General features: G+C 65.0%; 5 protein-coding genes across 7 annotated transcripts in view; 2 read left to right on the top strand and 3 right to left on the bottom strand.

Annotated features, from left to right (window-relative positions):
• Positions 1-517: 517 nt before the first annotated feature.
• Positions 518-4,433, bottom strand: LCK (LCK proto-oncogene, Src family tyrosine kinase). 3 transcript variants are annotated; one of them, XM_026043388.1, is made up of 12 exons: positions 4,332-4,433; positions 4,174-4,255; positions 3,986-4,076; positions 3,808-3,906; positions 3,616-3,719; positions 3,372-3,521; positions 2,700-2,852; positions 2,149-2,328; positions 1,595-1,671; positions 1,366-1,519; positions 952-1,083; positions 518-720 (listed from the first exon to the last, which is right to left on the bottom strand). In XM_026043388.1, the coding sequence occupies exons 1-12, from the start codon at positions 4,431-4,433 to the stop codon at positions 518-520; spliced, it is 1,527 nt and encodes a 508-aa protein (XP_025899173.1). The 3 variants fall into 3 exon arrangements, with proteins under 3 accessions (XP_025899173.1, XP_025899174.1, XP_025899175.1); XM_026043389.1 differs by having other exon boundaries at positions 4,174-4,231; XM_026043390.1 differs by lacking the exon at positions 2,700-2,852.
• A 3,259-nt stretch (positions 4,434-7,692) lies between these two features.
• Positions 7,693-8,939, bottom strand: FAM167B (family with sequence similarity 167 member B). Its single transcript, XM_026043570.1, has 2 exons — positions 8,649-8,939; positions 7,693-7,956 (listed from the first exon to the last, which is right to left on the bottom strand). Exons 1-2 carry the CDS (start codon positions 8,937-8,939, stop codon positions 7,693-7,695), a joined length of 555 nt encoding a protein of 184 aa, XP_025899355.1.
• A 1,449-nt stretch (positions 8,940-10,388) lies between these two features.
• LOC112950819 (myotubularin-related protein 9-like) lies at positions 10,389-12,612 on the top strand. Its single transcript, XM_026043451.1, has 8 exons — positions 10,389-10,603; positions 10,926-11,034; positions 11,118-11,243; positions 11,317-11,490; positions 11,564-11,781; positions 11,893-12,054; positions 12,149-12,290; positions 12,388-12,612. Exons 1-8 carry the CDS (start codon positions 10,407-10,409, stop codon positions 12,610-12,612), a joined length of 1,353 nt encoding a protein of 450 aa, XP_025899236.1. The 5' UTR covers positions 10,389-10,406.
• A 1,534-nt stretch (positions 12,613-14,146) lies between these two features.
• EIF3I (eukaryotic translation initiation factor 3 subunit I) lies at positions 14,147-18,351 on the bottom strand. Its single transcript, XM_026043540.1, has 11 exons — positions 18,306-18,351; positions 18,017-18,109; positions 17,829-17,916; positions 17,227-17,292; positions 16,721-16,870; positions 16,502-16,629; positions 16,141-16,251; positions 15,593-15,682; positions 15,187-15,260; positions 14,915-15,007; positions 14,147-14,454 (listed from the first exon to the last, which is right to left on the bottom strand). The coding sequence occupies exons 1-11, from the start codon at positions 18,306-18,308 to the stop codon at positions 14,373-14,375; spliced, it is 978 nt and encodes a 325-aa protein (XP_025899325.1). The 5' UTR covers positions 18,309-18,351; the 3' UTR covers positions 14,147-14,372.
• The window catches only part of TMEM234 (transmembrane protein 234), a 2,347-nt gene continuing 2,144 nt past the window's right edge, over positions 18,327-18,529 (top strand). Inside the window, exon 1 of the mRNA XM_026043463.1 lies at positions 18,327-18,420. Within this exon, the coding sequence (XP_025899248.1) occupies positions 18,327-18,420 (94 nt within the window). The remainder of the gene's footprint in view (positions 18,421-18,529) is intronic.

Here is an 18,529-nt window from a genome sequence, read left to right as displayed (position 1 = left end):
GGGGTCTGGGGCAGACATGGGGGTCTGGGGCAGACACGGGGGTCTGGGGGTGGCGCAGGGGTCCAGGGTGGCCATGGAGGGGACCAAGGTTGGCATGAGTGCTCTGAGGTTGGGGGGGTCCAGGGTTGCCATGACCGCGGACGGCAAGGACAGTGCCCCACGGGTGGCAAGGACAGTGCCCCGCGTTGCCCCCTGCCCTTGCCCCAGGGCCGGTCTCCCACCGTCCTCCCTGTGCTCCAAACGCCTTTATTTCCCCCCAAAAGAGCGCGGGCGGGTTGGGTCTTGGGGACGGAGCAGCGGGGAGGCCACGTCCCGGCGCCTCTGCTCCTACTCAGTGGGAAGAGCCCGGGCGCCGCGCGGGGGGGCTCGAGGCGGCTCCTCCGGGGGCTTTGGGCCGTTTTGCATTTTGGGCCGACGCTGTTTTGCACAAGGAGGAGAAAGACCGGGAGGGGAGAAGTCCCGCGGCGCCGGAGAGGCCTTCGAGCTCTCCGGTGGGGCACGGGGAGCAGCGGGGGGCTCAGGGCTGCTGCTGGTACTGGCCCTCGGTGGCCGTGAAGAAGTCCTCCAGCACGCTCTTCATGTACTCGAAGGTGGGCCGCTCCTCGGGCCGCTCCTTCCAGCACTGCACCATGAGTTCGTAGAGCTCCGGCGGGCACTGCTCCGGGGGCGGCATGCGGTAGCCGCGCTCCAGGTTCTGGATCACCTCCGGGTTCGTCATCCCTGTGGAGGCAGCGCGGGAGTCACCGCAACCCCGCTCTCTGTATCGGCAACGTGCCCCTCGGGAAAGCCTCGTTCCTCCACCCACAGCACCCCCCCTGGTCAGGGATACGCGGCATCCCGGGATGCGTGTCGGGACGGTGCGGAGCGGGCGCGCGCTGCGTGCGTGCCGGAGTGCATGCACACGGAGCGCCCGCCCCGGCCGCGCCGCCGCAGCTGCCGCCAAAGCCTGACCTGGATACGGGATCCGGCCGTACGTGACGATCTCCGTGAGCAGGATGCCGAAGGACCACACGTCCGACTTGATGGTGAACGTGCCGTAATTGATGGCCTCCGGCGCCGTCCACTTGATGGGGAATTTTGCCCCTGTGGTGCAGAGACAGGGAGATGATGTTAGGAGTGAGCAGGGACAAGCCGGTGGTGCAGAGACAGATCCCGAGCGGTCTTCAGCCCTGGGGAACGTGCTGGAATTGTCATCGGTTAATGCCACGGGATAGGGCTGTGATCCCGCTGAAAGTGGGGCTGGGTGGGCAGGTGGCTCCCACTGATACAGCACACAGCGATAGGATGGGATGGGATGGGATGGGATGGGATGGGATGGGACGGGACGGGACGGGACGGGACGGGCCAGGAGGGCCAGGCCAGCACCTTCCCGAGCCGTGTACTCGTTGTCCTCGATGAGGCGGGCCAGCCCGAAGTCGGCGATCTTGCAGCACAGCGTCTCCGACACGAGGATGTTGGCGGCGCGCAGGTCGCGGTGGATGTAGTTCTTGGCCTCGATGAAGGCCATCCCTTCGGCGATCTGCGGGCACGGCGAGCTCAGCGCGGCGGCTCAGCCCCGCGGGCGCCGGCCCCGCGGCCCCGGCCGTGTCCCTACCTGCGCGGCCATGTCCAGCAGCTTGGTGATGCCCAGCTTGACTCCCTCCGGGGTCTTGAGGAAGTCCACGAGGCTGCCTGCGAGGAAACCACCGGCATCAGCTCGGCAGGGGCTCCACGTGCACGCGGGAAGGTCGTGGCCTCTGCCTTGTCCCTGTGCCCTGCAGCAGCATCTGGCACTGCAGCGCCCAGCGCAGAGCCTGGGGAATGTCCTGGGCATGGGAGCAAGGAGCTGCTCCGGGAGCGGGGCTGGGAATGGGCTGCGTAAGCCCCAGCTGGAGCCTGTGGCTCGCACGCTGTGGTGGCGGCAGATCCGGTGCGTTTCCTCTCGGAGCGCTGCCAGCTCCCAGAGGAAGCCTTGGGCCCGCGGAGGAGCCTGTCCTGGCGCCCCGGCCTCCGCGACACCGCTGCCGGGAAGCGTGCAGCACCCGGAAGGGCAGGAAGCGGATGGGACTGGAGTCCTCCGTGTCCATGTCCTTCCCCATGGCAGGGATAATGCCGGAGCGCCTGGCATACCCTCACCACCCCATTCCCGGCGGGAGCGAGCGTGCCCACCTTTCTCCATGTACTCGGTGATGATGTAGATGGGCTCCTTGGTGACCACGGCGTAGAGGCGCACGAGCCGCGGGTGCTGCAGGTTCTTCATGAGGTTGGCCTCGGCCAGGAAGGCCCCGGGCGACATGCTGCCCTGCTTCAGGCTCTTGACGGCCACCTTGGTGTGGCTGTTGTAGAAGCCTGTGGAGGGACAACGTGTGACAGGGCCAGGGCGAGCGGGACCTTGCAAAGCCCCGCGCTGCGTTCGGAGCGTGCAGGTTTTGCGCACAACTCTTGGGCATCGCGAGGGGCGGAAGCTGCTGCTGGGCGTTAACGCGCCCGAGCTGCGGGGCCGCGTCTCTCTCCGAGCCCCGGCCGCCGCGGCAGCTGCGGCGGGAGCCGCATCCTGCGCAGGAGCCGCTCACGACGCGGTGCCGAGCTCCGCCGAGGACGCGGGATGCCGGCCCCATCGTGGCACCAGCGCCCGCCTGGCGCCCGGCCGACTGCGGCGTTGGCAGCTCCGCTCCCCATGGCGCGGCCCCGGGGGATGCGCGGCGCTCAGCCGCACTCACCCATCCAGACCTCTCCGAACTGCCCCGCTCCCAGCTTCTCCACCAGCTTGAGCGACTCGCGCGGCACCTCCCACTCGTCCTGCCACCAGGGCTTCTGCGGCCGCTGCGTGCGGCACGGCTGCGCCAGGCGCGTGCACAGCCCGTCGGCGCTGCCTGCGGCCGGGGACAGAGCTGGCACCAACAGAGCCAGGGGCCCCCCGGCGCCAGCTCAACCAGAGACAGCTGGGAGCGAACAGTGTGTCCCACTCCTGCTCTCCCATCCCATTGCATCCCACCACATCCCATTGCAACCCGCTGCATCCCAGTATATCACATTGCAACCCATTGCATGCCAGTATATGACATTGCAACCCATTGCATCCTGTATATCTCACTGTATCCCCCTGCATCCCATCCCATTGCAACCCACTGCATCCCAGTATATCACATTGCAAGCCATTGCATCCCATACATCCCATTGCAGCCCCCTGCATCCCATCCCAGTGCAACCCATCCCATTACATCCCCCTGCATCCCATCCCAGTACAACCCATTCCATTGCATCTCATCTATTGCATCCATCCCATCCCACCCCATCCCACTGAAGTGCATCCCGTCTCCCTGCACGCGCTCCCGCCGCCCCGTGCTGCGGCGCTCCCGTGCGCTCGCGCCACGGCACGCGGAGCTGCCTACGGGCATAGTGCTCCACCAGCTCGTGCAGGCTGCCGAAGGTGATGCGGGGCGAGATGTAGTAGCCGCCGTTGTCCATGTTGCGGATCTTGTAGTGCTTCACCGTCTCGCCCTGGTTCTGGTCGAAGTCCCGCACCGACAGCGAGTAGGAGCCTGCAGGACGGGGCAGCATTGGCGGCGCTGGGCACCATCCCTCCTCGTGCCCGGCCTCGCGTCCCTGGGGACCGGGAGGCTCCTGCTTCGGTACCTTTGGATGTCTCGCTCTCGCGGATGAGGAAGGAGCCGTGCGTGTTGCCCGAGGCCAGGAGCTGCCGCTCCGCGTCCTTGCGGCTGATGTTTTTGAAGAACCACCTGGGACAAGAGCAGGAGGGCAGGGTGGCCTCGGGCGCCCTCGTCCCGCTCAGAGCCCTCCTGGAGCCCCATCTGAGCCCCAACTCACGGCTCCGGCTCCAGGCTGTTCACCGCGGCCACAAAGTTGTAGGGGATCAAGCCCTCCTGGCCGGTGGTGAGCGACTGCGCCCTCCACCACTCGCCCGTCCTGCAGGGAGAGGGTGCGAGGTGGCCCCCGGGATGGCAGCAGCCCCGCGGTGCCGGGGCGCGCGACAACGCTCGCTTACTCTTTGAGGATGCGGAGCGTCTCGCCCTTCCGCAGCCCCAGGTCCCCGTCGTGGTTGGGCTCGTAGTTGTACAGAGCCACCACCAGCTTCTCTGCGTTGTGGCGGGGGAAAGAGCGGAGGGGCAGGGGGCGCGTTTTGGACGGCAAGGAGGGGTCCCGCGGCCGCCCCCCGCCCCGGCCGGGCCCTACCTTGCAGCGGGGAGCAGGGCGGCGCCGCGGCCTCGTAGGACACGAGCGGGTCGCGCACCTCGGAGCCGTTGCGGGTCAGCGCCTGCGAGGGCGCCGGGGCCCCGTGAGCAGCAGGGACCCCCCCGGCGCCGGCGGCGCCCCCCCGGCGCCCCCCTCACCTGCCGCTTGCCCGCGGGCTCGATGGGGTAGTTGCAGTGCTCGCAGATGTCGATGTTCTCGATCCAGTCGTCATCGTAGTCCGAGCTGCAGCAGCAGCCCATGGTGGCTGCAGCGGGGCAAGAGGCCCGAAGAGAAGCCCTGGCGGCCCCGGCCCCACGGCCATCCTGCTGCCCCTGCTCCGTGTGCCCCCGTCCCCCTCCCCACCGCGGGCACAGGGGCGTTTCATTGCTGTGTTATAGCCACCAGCAATTAGTAATGCCTTGCATGGCTTTGCACCGAGAACCTCACGAGGGCCTGCGTGTTAAGAGCTGCTCTGCTGCACACCCGCCCTGTGTCCCCCCGGGCGCTTTCGGACCCGGACCAGGGCTGAGCAGGAGCCCAGGGCCGCCACAGCCTCCCTTCCTCTCTCCATCCTTCTCTCCCTCCTTTCCTAGCTGTGCCCCCAGGCCAGCCCCGGAGCCGGCATCTGCAAGGGGCTCCCCAAACCACCCAGGAAGCTGCCGGCAACCCCCGAGCCTGGCAAGGACGCCCCGGAAAAGGCTCTTCTGCTGGGTGCCCCTGGCCGGAGCACTCGGCCCTCCGTGACACCCTAGGAGCTGCCCCGGCAGGAGCCCTCCCCAGCGAACACCCACCCACAGCCCCTCTCGTCTCCACAGCTGCGATGCTGAGCAGAGATGCAGCTGGACAAGGCACCAGTGCTCGGGAGGCTGTCCTGGAGTGGAGGCCGTTCTGGAGCGGAGGCCGTTCCAGAGCGGAGGCCGCCCCAGAGCGGAGGCCGCCCGGAGCCATCCTGCCAGTGTGGTGGCAGCCACCTCTGCGCCACGTCAGCACCCAGCGCTCGGGTGGCGCTTTCCGGCATTGGGGCCCGTTCCTGCTCTCCCCGCCGGGGCGGCCATGCCGGGGCGGCCTCGAGCCTCCTGCCTCGCCTCCGCTGCGGCCAAGCGCACAGCGCTCGGCATGGTGGATGTCCTGCTGGGCGAGCGAATCCCCCCAAATCCCCCGCGCTGCAAGCAGGGCAAGGTGCCCGCACGGCACCAGAGCTCCCGGTCTAGCAGCAGAGCCGATCCCAAGAGTCCAAACGAGGGCAAAACCCCGGAGGAAAAGCCGCCACCTCGCAGTGCAGCGCTCCCAGCACCAAGGCGCTCAGGGGCAGGCTGTTTTTTCCTTTCTGCTGGTGTGGGGAGGTGCCGCATTGTGCCCGTGCGCTTTGTTCTGCTCGTTCTCAAGCCACAGGCAGGCAGCAGCCGCCTCACCTGCGCAGCACGAGGGGCCGGCTGCGCGCGGGCGTTTGAAGTGGGGCCACCCACCGCATCTGCCTAACCGAATTTCTCCTGCCAAAGCTGCACGCAAGCGACGCGTGTGGGTGGCGGGGCTGCACCGGGTGACCTGAGCATGCACGCGTGTGCTCGCACGCAGGCCCCCCGTGCATGGGCACACACACACGCGTGCGCTCGCATGTGCCACGCTCGGGCTGTGCTGGTGAGCCTGTCCGTGGGCACTCGATGGCTTCTGCAGGCGGATGCCATCTCTCCGTGCACGCGCCTCTCCAGCCCGGCCGTGCCGGAACGGTTGCGCCTGTGATGGTGGCCAAGCCCATCCCCGCGCTCTTTAGGGTCCCCGGGCCGATTGAGGCCCTGCTGCCCGTGGTCTCACAGTGGCAGCACCGAATCCACTCGCCCCAGGAAGCTCCGTGCCCGGGGCCGCTGCAGCAGTGACCGTGATGCGGCCCTGAGCGCCCCGAGCTGCCAGCACCCCAAGCAGCGTCCCCTTCCTGCCCCTGCAGCACAGTGACGGTCACAGGGAGAGAACACCTCAAACAGCCGCATCTTGCGGCCCCAAACCAGGTTTAATTGGGTGATGGGCTTGGAGACCCAGCCCGGCCCTCAGCCCTGTGCCAGGCTCCGCATGGGGAGCCAGGAGCTGAAGCCCAGTGTGGTCCCAGGGAATGGGTTCTTGGTGGCCCCGGCATCTCCATGACCCCATCCCCGCCGCCCCGGTTGACTTTGGGCAGTGCCCAGGGACCCAGAGCCCTGCAGTAGCCCCAGGGTCCCGCCCCGCCACGGGCTCCCCGTTACCTGCGTGCGTCAGGGCGAGCGGCGCCCGCGCTCAGATTCCCATGGCCCGGCAGCGGCGGCACCGGTCACGTCCTGCGCGCCATCGTCAGCGGGGCGAGAGCCTGGGGCGCGTGCTCGCTCGCCGCCTTCCCCGGCTTCCTGCCGCAGGAGCGAGCTCGAGAGAAGCTGCTCGGCGCCTCGCGCACGACCGCAAGCGCCAGCGACAAACCCGGGGCTTCCTGCGCGCCCGGCCCGGGGGCCGCTGCGGCACCGCCGCTCGCGCCAGGGACCCTGGCCGGGACGTCACGGCGCCCGTGCCGGCTCCTCCGCCTCCATGCAGCAGCACCGCGGGGGGAAAAAAAGCCAACGTGGGTGCCCATGACATCAGGGACACGCGGCGGGGATGCTCTGCTGGCAGCGAGGGGATGGAGGTGGCCGCGTTGTCCCCAGTGGAGTCCCAGCTGGGACGCGCTGGCTCCCGCGTGCTGGGAGATGCTAGAAGTGCCAGGTGGGATTTCATGGCAGCCTGATGCTGTGGGTGCGGGTGGCCCCTGCCCGGGGGTGGTGGGTCCCTGGGCACTGTGGGGCACAGGGCAGAGCCTGGGGGCTGCTCGCGGTCCCTGCCCTGTGCCGTGTGCTTGGAGTGTGCTCGGAGTGCAGAGTTTTGTCTGGGGTTGGTGCCGGGGGTGAAGCCGCTGGTAGCTGCAGTGGAGGCCGTGCTGGAAGCCCGGCCCGTGCCCGAGGGGGCCAGGGGCTTCGCGGCCGCAGCGCCCACCCCACAGGACCTGGCCGGGGGCACCCACGGCGGGACAGCAGAGAGGGACAGAGAGGCCTGTCCGGTGGCTCCGCCAGGCCAGGCTGTGCGGGGCCGCTCTGTGTCCCCGGCTGCGGTTTGGGCCCCGCTTCCCGCCCCAGGGGCAGCCCTGGGCAGCAGGGCACGTGGCCGGCTCTGCGGCAAGGGCACAGGGCGGCTGCAGCCTCCCAGGGCTGGCTGCAAAGGGAGCAGTGACCAGCCCACCGTCTCGGTGAGAAATGAGGGGGGGAAAAGCAAAGAGCTGCAGCCAGTGCAATGGGGCTCAGGGAGTCAGGAGGCCCATCCCCTCAGGGAAGGGAATTACCCCGCACCAGTGCAGGCCAGTGCCCAAGGATACTGGCAATAAGGTCCCCCAAGCAGAGCCGGGGCCGCTGCAGGAAGGGATGCTCCAGTGCAGGGGACAGACACAATCACCTCTTGCCACAGGCTCCTTTTATTCCTGCTCTGGGGGCTGCTCCCTGTCGTTGCCACCTGCCCGGCGGCCGGGAGCGCTCAGCAGAGGGAAAAGCGGCGGGAGTTGATGTTCATGCGGGTGACTCCGATGTGCTTGAGCGGCATGGAGAGCAGGAAGGCGGCCTTGGGTGGGATGTTGCAGAGCAGGTCTGAGTCCTCCTCGCAGCCCTCGAGGCCGAAGGTGGCGTCATCCAGCATCTCCTTGTGCTGGTGGCAGGCCTGCTCCACCTTGAGCCGGTGCAGCTGCCCGCGCAGCCGCATCAGCTGCCGCGCCAGGAGCTGGTCGGCCGCCTGCATCTCCCGCTGCGCGAAGAGCAGGCGGTCAGTGAGCCAGAGCCACCGTGAGCAGGGTCCTGCCTGCACCAGGGCACAGCAGTGGCCACGCCGGGGCTCAGTGAGGACACTGTGCACACGTGTGCATGCGCACGCATCCTCTGCACCAGCATTGGCCCATGCCCACGCATGCACAGGCATGCACAGGCATGCACACACATGTTCATGTGCCTCCAGACCAGCATTGGCCCATGCACATGCATGGCCACGCATGCCCACGCATGCACAGGCATGCACACACATGTTCATGCGCCTCCAGACCAGCATTGGCCCATGCACATGCAGGCCCACAAATGTACATGCATGCACATGCGTGCACATACATGTTCATGCACCTCCAGACCAGCAAGGGCCCCTGCACATGCATGCACACACATGCACGCGCATCCTCCAGACCAGCACGGGCACATGCATGCACACACATCCTCCTAGATCAGCACTGGCCTCATGCACATGCACGCACATGCATCCTGGGACCAGTACGAGACCCACCGCCAAGGACATGGCACTGCAGAGCTATTCCCACCTTGGAAAGCCTGCCCCTTGCAGCCAGAGCACCCAAGCCCTGCACATCCCCATGCTCTGCATGCTGAGAAGATCCATGGCCTCCCCGAGCCACCTCTGTCCCTCCAGGAGCTGCATTCCCAGCAGCGACTACTCACCAGCTCTGTCCTGAGCCACTCGAGAGCCTCCTGCAGGGAGGCGAAGCCGCAGAGGCCGATGGCCGGAGTCTCCCCGGGCCGGGCCGGGCCCCGCTCGGGCCCTGGTGCCGCCTCGGGCACCCTGCTCGCCCACGGCTGCCCCTGCACCCGCGCTTTCCACTCCAGGTACGAGGGTCGCCGCGTCTGCAGCTTCAGCTTGGCCGCCAGCGCCTTCACACTGTCCAGGCTCTCCTCGTCCGAGCCTGGCTCCTCCTCGCCCAGCTCCTTGAATTCCAGGTGGCCGAAGGGCATCCCGGCAGGTGACACCCAAAACCCGGTGCAAACACCACTGTCTTCCCCAAAACCCCGGTGCAAACACCACCGCGATCCCCCAAACCCCGGTGCAAAGAGCAGAGCGAGGAGCACTGACACCCAGAACGTCGTGCGTGAGCTGCGGCTATTTATTTCTCTCTAGAACAATAAAGGTTGGGGACACTGGTGATAATTATACTGGGCAGGAACTTGACTTATCCAGAGAACAGAAAAGGATTGGATGTTTTTTTTTGCTTTCCCCTCCATCCTGCTGCTTTCCCAGCATTATTGTCTCCAGCTGGGAGGAGGCTCCTGCTCCCGGAGAAGCTTCCCGGGGAATCCAAGGCCCGGGGGGTGTGAATGATTTATCCTTGGGCACTCCCGGCCGCCGCGCTATTACGGGCACGGGGCCGGGAGCCACTTCCCGACGGGGCCGGCGCGAGGAGGCCGCAGCGGGGAAGGAAGAGCGCGGGTTGTGCCGCGTGGGGGGGTTGTCGAGCCCAGGCCCGCGGGGGCAGCACCCTGGGGTGCTGCTGGGCCGGTCCCACGGGGCGCTGGGTGGCTGCGGCACCAGCGGTGCAGCCAGCGCTGCTGCCCGGGCTCGCGGCCGCACCCACATCAAGGTGGAACCTGACGGATGGAGCCCCACGGGTGGGATGGGGACGGGCCCCTAGACATCCTGTTGTCCCAGGCCCCGGAGCGCCGGGATGCTCCAGCAGCTGCCACGGTGCAGCGCCCACCACAGGGACCAGGGATGAGGGCAGCTCGGGGCTGTCTCGTGAGGAAAGGGGCTGGTGCTCCCGCCCATGGGACACCTGGGAACAGCAGGAGCACCCGCGGTGCCCCCCCTGCCCCTTGCGCTCCAGAGCCTGGGCTGCCCCAGCCCCTGCTGCCCTGGGCCTCCATCCTGCAATTCCAACAGCCTCTTCCTTCCCCATTCAGTCTGTGGCCCCTTCCCTGCTCCGCTCTCGGCCCTTCTCCTGCGCTGCCCCCAGCCCTTTCCCACCCCGCTCGGAGCAGCGTGCCAGGAAGTGCGGGGCGAGCACCGGGGGGTGGAGGCCGGGCCTCCTTAAAGCCGCTCTCCTCCCGGGAAGCGGGGCCGCCAGGAGCCTCAGCGCGGTGGGGCGCGCGGTTCCCGCGGCCGGAGCGGTGAGCGCACCGGGGGTGGCACGGGCAGCGCCGGGCCCTGCAGCTGGGGCCGGGAGGGCGGCTGCGGCCGGGACGCAGCGGGGAAGCGGCCGCAGCAGCTCCTGCAACTTGGCGGCTGCAGCTGCAGCAGCCAGCGGCGCGCTGGCCGCGGGGACGGGCTGCAGGGAGCGGCTGCCGGGCCCGAGCGCGGCTGGAGCGGCGGCTGCGGACCCGGCGCTGCCCCGCGGCTCCGCGCAGCGCAGGCAGGGAGGAACCCAGCCATTTCCTGCGCTCCGCAGCAGGAAGCACCGCGCTCGCGGCGCCGGGGCCGAGGCCGCCATGGAGTTCGCGGAGCTGATCAAGACGTCGCGCGTGGAGAGCGTGGTGCTGGCGGGCGCGGGGCTGCCGCCGGCGCGCGGCACCCTCTGCATCACCAGCCACCATCTGCTGCTGTCGTCGCGCCCGGGCGGCGCTGGCGCCGCCGCCACCGTGGAGCTCTGGCTGCTCATCCGCAACGTGGACGCGGTGGAGAAACGGTGGGTGCCGCGGGCGGGGGTCCCTGTGCCCCTCTGCTCCCCCGCGCGGGCTGTGACCTCCTCTTCTTCCCGTGACTCAGAGTGCAGAACCTGGGCTGGCACCAGCCCACCCGCAGTAACATCTCCCCACGGGACCCCAGGTTTGGCTTCCCACGCACCCCCCGGCTTCACCCTGACCCATGCAGCACAAAACTGACAGGCCGGTCTTGCACCCGCTTGCTGCACCTCGTGTTCTGCTTCACCCAGCGCTTCCCTGCGCCCGCGTCGCGTCCCCTGCCCCGCGCAGCCCCCCGGCCGCTCACCCCGGCACCCCTTCCCGCAGGCTCTGCGGCTCCTCCGGCACCATCACGCTGCGGTGCAAGGACCTCAGAGTGCTGCAGCTGGAGATCCCGGGCATGGAAGAGTGTCTCAACGTGGCCAGCTCCATCGAGGTGCCTGTTTGCTCGACGCGGGTAAACACGGTGCCTGTTTGCCCGGGCGGCGCCGGTGCCAGCTGTGCTCCCTCCCGCTGCAGGCGCTCTCCTCCGTGGACTCGCTCATGATGATGTACCCGTTCTTCTACAGACCCCAGGGCCTGCGGCTCGAGGATGGGTGGCACCTCTTCCCCCTCGAGCGCTTCTTCCAGTGCATTGCTGCCCAGGTGAGCCCCGGGCAGGGAGAAAACATTGGGAAAAAGGGGAAAAGCCCCCGTCGCATCCCGGCCTCTCCCCCAGACAAACCAGTGGCGCCTGAGCGCCGTCAACAAGGACTTCAGCACGTGCCCCACGTACCCGCCCGCCCTCATCGTGCCGGCGGCCGTGGACGACGGAGCGCTGCGCAAGGCGGCTCGCTTCCGGCACGGGGGCCGCTTCCCCGTCCTCAGCTACTACCACCGGAAAAACGGGACGGTGAGTGGGCGAGCGCGGCCGCCAGCCGGGCGGGCGGCGGGCACGGCCGGCTCCACGGGCCCCTCACCCGCAGGTGATGCTCCGCAGCGGGCAGCCGCTGACCGGCCCCAACCGCAAGCGCTGCCCCGAGGACGAGCTGCTGCTGGCTGCGGCGCTGGCCCAGGCCGCGCGCGGCTTCGTCGTCGACACGCGCTCGCTGCAGGCGGCCAAGCAGGCCCGCATGGGCGGCGGCGGCACCGAGCCCAAGTCCGCCTACCCGCGCTGGAAGCGGCTGCACCGGCCGCTGGAGAGGTGAGACGGGGGCGGCGCTGAGACCCGGCGCTCTCACGCCGTGGATGAGCGCGGCCCGGCAGCGGGTTGAGCCTCACGAGTCCCCGCTGTGGCCCTCGCTGTCCCCTGCAGAGGCCGGCCGCTGCAGGAGAGCTTCGTGAGGCTGGTGGATGCCTGCAACGACGCGTCGCTCTCCATGGACCGCTGGCTGAGCCGGCTGGAGAGCAGCCGCTGGCTGAGCCACGTCAAGGCGGCGCTGAGCACCGCCTGCCTGGCCGCCCAGTGCCTGGAGCGGTACGGGGGGCACGGGGCGGCCGCGGCCCCCACGCAGCCCCTCTTGACCTTGTTCCGCCTCGGCGCATCCCTGACGACCCTTGTTTTCCTGCAGGGAAGAGGCCTGCGTGCTGGTGCACGGGGCCGAGGGGACGGACACGACGCTGCTGGTGACGGCGCTGGCGCAGCTCATCCTGGACCCCAGCTGCCGCACGCTCGCCGGCTTCCAGGGGCTGCTGGAGCGCGAGTGGATCCAGGTGGGAGCCACGGCAGGGGCAGCCCTGGGGAGCTGGCAATGCCCGTGGCCGGAGCCAAGGGTCTGCATTTACGCCATGCCGCCGGCGCGGGCTGCAGGCCGGACACCCCTTCCACGTGCGCTGTGCCCGCTCTGCCTACTCGCACGCGCGGCTCAAGCAGGAGGCCCCGCTCTTCCTCCTCTTCCTCGACTGCGTGTGGCAGCTGGGCCGCCAGTTCCCCCGCTCGCTGGAGTTCGGCGAGCGCCTCCTCCTCGCGCTCTTCGACAGCGCCTACGCCTCCTCCTACGGCACCTTCCTGGGCAACAACGAGAAGGAGAGGTGAGCAGGGGACGGGACACCAGGGCCACCAGCGCCCGCTGTGCGTGAGGCAGAGCCCTTGTGGTAACAACCCGGGGTAAACCTGGCCCTGGGAGCCTGGACAGGCACTCAGAGAGCCCTGGCCACCCCTGCAGGTGCCTGTGCAAGGTGAAGGAGAGCACCCACTGCCTCTGGGCCTGGCTGGACCAGCCCGCCCAAAGGAGGGAGTTCCTGAACCCCCTGTACTCGCCCAACGCGCTGGTCATCTGGCCCTCGGTGGAGCCCCAGAGCATCCAGCTGTGGCAGGGTAAGGGGCCCGGGCAGCCCTGGGTGGAGAGGGGCCAGGGGGCTGCTCTGGCCCTGCTTACGAGCACACAACCCCGCCGCCTCGCAGGGCTCTTCCTGCGCTGGATCCGTTCATCCGAGTACCTGGACGAGGCCTGGGCCGAGATGCGGCGGTTGGTAGAGAAGGAGGCGGCCCGCGCGGAGTGGGACACGCGGAGCCCGGCGCTCCCGGCTGCCGGCATCCAGGCGGAGAAGGAGCGATGAGCAGGGAGGGCGAGGAGGGCAGGGCCGGCTCCTCCTGCCGCCTCTGCTCCGCGCTGCCAGCTCCAGGCCAGAGACGCTGCCGCTTCCGCAGGACGGGCCGTGCGGGACATGGGCCCGGAGAAGCCTGGACTGCCTCGAGAGGAGGGGATGGATTCACGTTGGCAGCTTTCGGGCTACGCAGCCTGCTCGTTCCAGTAAAGCCAGCTCTGTCGCAGTGCACGCCTGCTTTCCACGGGGGCTTTCCTTGGGCAGGGGCTTTCCTGGGAAGCAGGGCTTGGTCCCGCTGGCTGCCACGGCACCTCTCGCAGCTGCGGCGAGAAGGGCAGGGAGAGCAGGAGGTCAACGTGCCCAGCAGCCTCCGAGGGCTCCTCGTGTGTGGCAGGGCGGGCACAGCACAAAGCGGGTGGCAGGACACCCCAAACTCGGCACCCTCTGTACCAAGCGCATGCTGGCGGCGGCCGCCCCTTGTGCGGCTATTGCTCTGCATGGGGAAACAGGCCCCAAAATCCGCCCTTGAAGCCAGTTTGGAGGAAGGAAAGAGCTGCAAAGCTCCCCTCGGGGCAGGGATGGGGAGAAAAAGGGTGGAAGGATTAAAAATTGCAACACGGCTTTCCTAGCACAAGAAATAACTGAGGAAAGTTGGCTCGGGGTCAGCGCAGCAAATAAACAGCGCACCAGAACTGGGCACGAGTGTCATCTGGAAAAGGACAACTGGTTACTGCATTTCCAGTCTGGTAACAGAGTTAACATTTCGAGCCTTTGGCCTGAACAAAAGCCCTAGATCCAACTGGGATAGGAGAGAAGCCCTCTGACAGCTGGAGAGGGGCAAGCAGCCAACAGATCCAAGAGAGCAAAGAAGGCGGGACCATTTGTTTTCCCAGGCCAAAAGAGCAGAGACACTTCTCACTGAGTTTGCAAAAGATTTCTGTTTATTTCCTGTTGGTTTTTTTTCCCCAATGATATACAAATATGCCCAGCAGGGCAGGAAGTTAGCATCCACAGGGGCAGGCAGGGAGCCAGCCCGACTCCTTCTGCAGCCTTCGCTCTACCTGGGGCAAAAGGCAGCCCTGTCCTTTCGAGGACTTGAGCTCCTCCTTCGCCACTTTCCTCCAACCCAGCATGAGCAGCTACCTGCTTCCTGCCGCCTCCACGGAGCAGACTAACTTCAGGCTGTAAAACAGTTCTTTGGAGAAGCCAATAGATTGGGAAACAGAGGCAGGGGACACAGGTGTCCCATTAAGCCTCAAATTCAAACTCAAAGTACTGGGGATCGAAGTAATGGATGCGAACGTAGCCATCCTCACCACCACTGCTGTAACTGCATGGGAGAAAAGACAGGATAAACATCACAAAAGCTTTGTCTGGAGCTTGCTGCTTTGAGGTTTACACCAGTGAAGGGCTTGTTTTCAGAACTCCCTCCCCAGGCTGACAAAGGAGCCGCAATGAGGTCTTGTCTGCGCAAGGCGGAGGCTGGAGCTTGCTGTGGGCAGGGGAAGCCTCAAGGGAAGAAACCTGAGCAGCTTCCATGTTTGAGCTCTCAGGAAAACAGAGGCAAACAGAAGTTACGAGGGCAACAGGCACAAGTCAGGTGTGTTAAACTGCCAGTTACCAGCAAGGTTCTGGCCCAGGCCCCACAGCACCAGCCTGGTTTGGCTCCGAGGCAGCAACATTGGGCAAGGTGCTGTGCCTGCTTCCCTCCATTGGGGCCAGAGGCTGCCCACGTTTCAGTTGGGATAAGCTTGACCTGGCCATGCTGCAAGACCCACACAGCTCCTCACCTCTTCCCATCAGGGTGGAAAGCGACGCTATTTATAGGACCAAAGTGACCCTTCACTCTGCCGAACTCTTCCTCAAAAGCCAAGTGGAAGAACCTGGGAGAAGGAAGAGGATTTAAATCACCACAAGTTGGGAGTCCTGTATGGACACTACCAGGGTTTCATAAGGAAGTGCTGCACTTCTAATGACTCCTCCATGCCTACCAGGAGCGAGACACTCTGAGAACCGCACCCCTGGGCTGTGAGGATCTCTATGAATGAGAAAAAGGACCAACCTCGCCTCAAATTTGCCAATCCTGGTGGAGGTCGTGGTCACATCCATGGCCTCTTGCCCTCCTCCAAGCACAACCTGCAAAGGGCAGAAGTCACAATACATCAGTGCTGCTTAAACCACACAGAGCCATGAGGAAAGCAGATCAGGGAAGCCTCCTAGTAACTTGGCATATCCCACAAATCCTTTAACGGGCCAGGCTCTAGTCCCAGCAAAGTTCCTGCCTCTTATATATTTTTTTTCAGAACTAAAACACAAAACCTTCTTTCCTACAGCAGACAGCAGGCTTAGTTCCCCGAGCCCACCTCACAGCCAGTGAGGATGGGTATCACTTTCTAATAATCTTCCTCACATCTCACTACCTGGGATGAGGAGGGAATCACAGCAAGATGCAATAAGAACATTCTTACGTGATCAAAAATGGGAGAGAGTGCTGCAGAGTTCACTGGTCGCTCTGTCCGGAACGTCTTCAGATGCTCAAGTGTTGTGCAATCAAATAGCTACGAGGCAAAAGGCAGAGAGTTACCCTGCGAAGCAGCTGGGACAACTCTCAACCTAAAAGCAGAAACTGTGTTTCCTCTCCACCCCTCCTCCCCCAGGTAAAAAATTATAAAAGCAATTAACTCACATAAATCCTAGCTGCTGGATGCCACCGTTGCCCTGAGGTGTTAGTTCTGCCAACCTGAAGGCTGTTCAAGGGCATCCAAATCCCCAAGACATTTCTAGGGAATCCCAAAATAGCAGGTGGGAAGCTCCCACCTCTGCCCCCTCCTGGAAGCAGCCAAGCTGCAGCAATGTTGTCTCCTAAGTTTCAGTGCTAAGGAAACAGTCAGGACACCCCCCTGCTTGCTGAATCTCCCCATGGAGCTTTTGGCTTGCAGGGAGCAAGTGTCCAAGAGAGCCCTGCAGAGCCTTGCAAACCAGTGTCAGGGTCCACTGTGCTCCCAAGAGGCCTCACCTTGGCCGTGTTGTCCTTGGAGGCAGTGATGAACATGGTCATGTCCCGGGAGGTCTGGATGTCGTTGATTTGCTTGGTGTGCTCCTTGATGTTTGAAAGCTGCTCCCCTGACTGCAGGGCAAACAGGGTGATTTCAGGTGCGAGATCCCCTGACCACACATTCCATTAAAGCCAATTGAGGAGATGTCAGTGGCGGGGCTGACATTGATACACGGGCCTTGCTCCAAGAAGCCACATATTTGAACCAATTTTTCCACAAGTGTGCTGGTTTGAGCCAAAAAGCACAAAAGGACCACGCAGCATCCTCTCTGCCCCCCAAAAGAGCCACGGGGATTCCTATCAGTGTTCCTATCACACCGACCTTGGCACTGAACTGGTTGAGCTCCCCGCTCTCGTGTCCCGCAATGATGAATTCTCCTAGAGGGCCCCACACAGCACTTGTGATTTTTGAGTCGCTGCAGGGGATTTTCATGTAAGGCTCGTTTTTCTCTGCAGGAAGGAAGGAGATGGACAGGCAGAATGACACCAGCTCCAGCCCATCAGCACTTCCCCTTTCCAGGGAATTGCCCAGATTCCTTACCAATCTGGCTGGAGTCACGAAGGTCAAAGAAGCTCACAAAACACTGGTATCCCATCTGCTTATCCGTGGAAAACATGATGATGTTCCCTCCGAAGTCAAAGCCACACGTCCTCACAGCTGAGCTGGTCTTCACCAGCGCAAGCTGCTTTCCTAAACACAAGCAGGAAAACGTCACCTCACCAGGTCTTCTGTGGCAAGATTAATTAAAACAAGCCGTTTAACACAAGGCTGGAGCAACAGCCTTGCAACACGCATGCGCCCAACGTGCTGACAAGCAGGTTCAGCGACCTGCAGGCACTGACTACACAGCGACTACCTGGTGAGACGAGTAAATTATTTAAACGTTCTTTAGAAGCCAGGAACGTAAGCAAATGCTTTCCCCACAGAGGCAGAGCGGGAAGTGGGGTGTCTTTCAGCAGGTTCAACGAGCACACGCACCCTTGGAGCGCGAGCTCCAGACGAGCAGAGTGGCGGGTGGAAGCAGCGGCGCAAGGAGAGGCTCTTACCCGTCTCGCAGTCCCAGAGCCGACAGCTGTTGTCTGCAGAGCCCGTGAGCACATGCCGCGTGTCCCCTGTGTCACAGTTAAGGGATCTCAACATACTCTCTGCTCTGGATACACAGCTAACAGTCAGACATAGGGCAAAGAGCATCACTGTGCAGAGAAACTGCAGCCTGAGCAACTCCCACTCCAGGGCTGGAAGGAGCTCAATACAGAGAGGTATCGAGTCCAAGTGCTCCTACTGCAAAACCCAACGCTTTCCTACTTGAAGTAGGAAAGAAAACGGTTCTCCTTCCCACGGTAACAGTTTTTCACACTTCCATTTCCGTTATCTGTCACTGGCATTAGAGACAGAAGATCTGTGGGACTCAGGCACCATCACAGACCTCCCAGGGCCCCGCCAGCAAACGCAGCAAAGCGACAGCAGAGAGCACCCATTGCCACCGCTCCTCGCTGCAAACGGCTCCAAAAAACCCCCGCACGGAGAGGAAAAAACCCCCGTGATGCGGCGGGAGGGAAAATAAAACCCGCAGTGCAGGTAACACTGCGGCGTTGCCGTCGGGAGGCCCCCCAAGGAGGGCAAGCTGCTGAGGACAAGCAAAGGATACAGTCTGCATCCACGCACCACACGGCTCCGGTGTGCCCGTTGTACGTGCCGAGCCGCTCCCCGTTCACCGAATACCACACATTGACGATCTGCGAGGAGAAAACACTCAGGAATTCCTCTTTTTTTCATGAATTATTTGGGCTTTTGGCCACACTGGCACACACGGAGGGTGAGGGGAGCCGCACTCACGGGGTCCTTGGCCACGGTGAAGAGCAGGTCTCCCTCGCGGTTGTACTTGATCTGCGTGATGGAGCGCTCGTGGCCCTGCAGCAGGATCGGCTTCTGCGAGGAGAGGGAGGCCGCTCAGGCCAAGCGAGGCCTCGGGCCCGCTCGGGACGCCGGGGTTGCGGAGCGGGGATCGGGGGCGGCAGCAAGACCCAGGAACCCCGACCGGCCTCCGCATCGCCCAACACCCGCCCGGTCCCCTCGTCCGGTCCGGTCCGGTCCGGTCCCGGTCCCGGTCCCGTCTCCCTCTCACCATGGCGGCTGCCCTGTCAGGATGGTGAGGCACGCCGAGCGCTTCCGGGTCACGGGGCCCAGCCTTTTCCCGTCGCCGGGCGGAAGTGCGTCACCCGTAGCTATGGCGTCGGCAGGTTAGCTTCCGGGGTGGCGGCGTTGCTAGGGAGCCGCCTTGGGGATGTGGGGGGGGCGGCCTCGCCTGAGCGGGGACATGGCGGGAGAGCCCACGGGACCCCATGGGGC

This window comes from Nothoprocta perdicaria, unplaced genomic scaffold, assembly GCF_003342845.1.
Source record: "Nothoprocta perdicaria isolate Ctin4 unplaced genomic scaffold, notPer1 scaffold_33, whole genome shotgun sequence".
NCBI lineage: Eukaryota > Metazoa > Chordata > Aves > Tinamiformes > Tinamidae > Nothoprocta > Nothoprocta perdicaria.
The sequence above is the reverse complement of the archived record's forward strand: the minus strand, read 5'-3'. Positions and strand labels throughout refer to the sequence as shown.

What these genes read in the sequence shown, in the direction of transcription:
- LOC112950819 (XM_026043451.1), top strand. Translation starts at nt 10,407, where the DNA reads ATGGAGTTCGCGGAGCTGATCAAGACGTCGCGCGTGGAGAGCGTGGTG. An exon ending in CTGCACCGGCCGCTGGAGAG is followed by an intron (nt 11,782 to 11,892) that starts GTGAGACGGGGG and finishes TGTCCCCTGCAG; the next exon opens with AGGCCGGCCGCTGCAGGAGA. An exon ending in GCCGCCCAGTGCCTGGAGCG is followed by an intron (nt 12,055 to 12,148) that starts GTACGGGGGGCA and finishes GTTTTCCTGCAG; the next exon opens with GGAAGAGGCCTGCGTGCTGG.
- EIF3I (XM_026043540.1), bottom strand. An exon ending in GCTCTGGGACTGCGAGACGG is followed by an intron (nt 16,871 to 17,226) that starts GTAAGAGCCTCT and finishes GCTTGTGTTTAG; the next exon opens with GAAAGCAGCTTGCGCTGGTG. An exon ending in TTCCACCCTGATGGGAAGAG is followed by an intron (nt 14,455 to 14,914) that starts GTGAGGAGCTGT and finishes TCTCCCATGCAG; the next exon opens with TTACAGCAGTGGTGGTGAGG.
- FAM167B (XM_026043570.1), bottom strand. Translation starts at nt 8,939, where the DNA reads ATGCCCTTCGGCCACCTGGAATTCAAGGAGCTGGGCGAGGAGGAGCCA. An exon ending in AGTGGCTCAGGACAGAGCTG is followed by an intron (nt 7,957 to 8,648) that starts GTGAGTAGTCGC and finishes CTCTTCGCGCAG; the next exon opens with CGGGAGATGCAGGCGGCCGA.
- LCK (XM_026043388.1), bottom strand. Translation starts at nt 4,433, where the DNA reads ATGGGCTGCTGCTGCAGCTCGGACTACGATGACGACTGGATCGAGAAC. An exon ending in AACAGCCTGGAGCCGGAGCC is followed by an intron (nt 3,720 to 3,807) that starts GTGAGTTGGGGC and finishes CTCTTGTCCCAG; the next exon opens with GTGGTTCTTCAAAAACATCA. An exon ending in CGAGAGCGAGACATCCAAAG is followed by an intron (nt 3,522 to 3,615) that starts GTACCGAAGCAG and finishes CCCGTCCTGCAG; the next exon opens with GCTCCTACTCGCTGTCGGTG.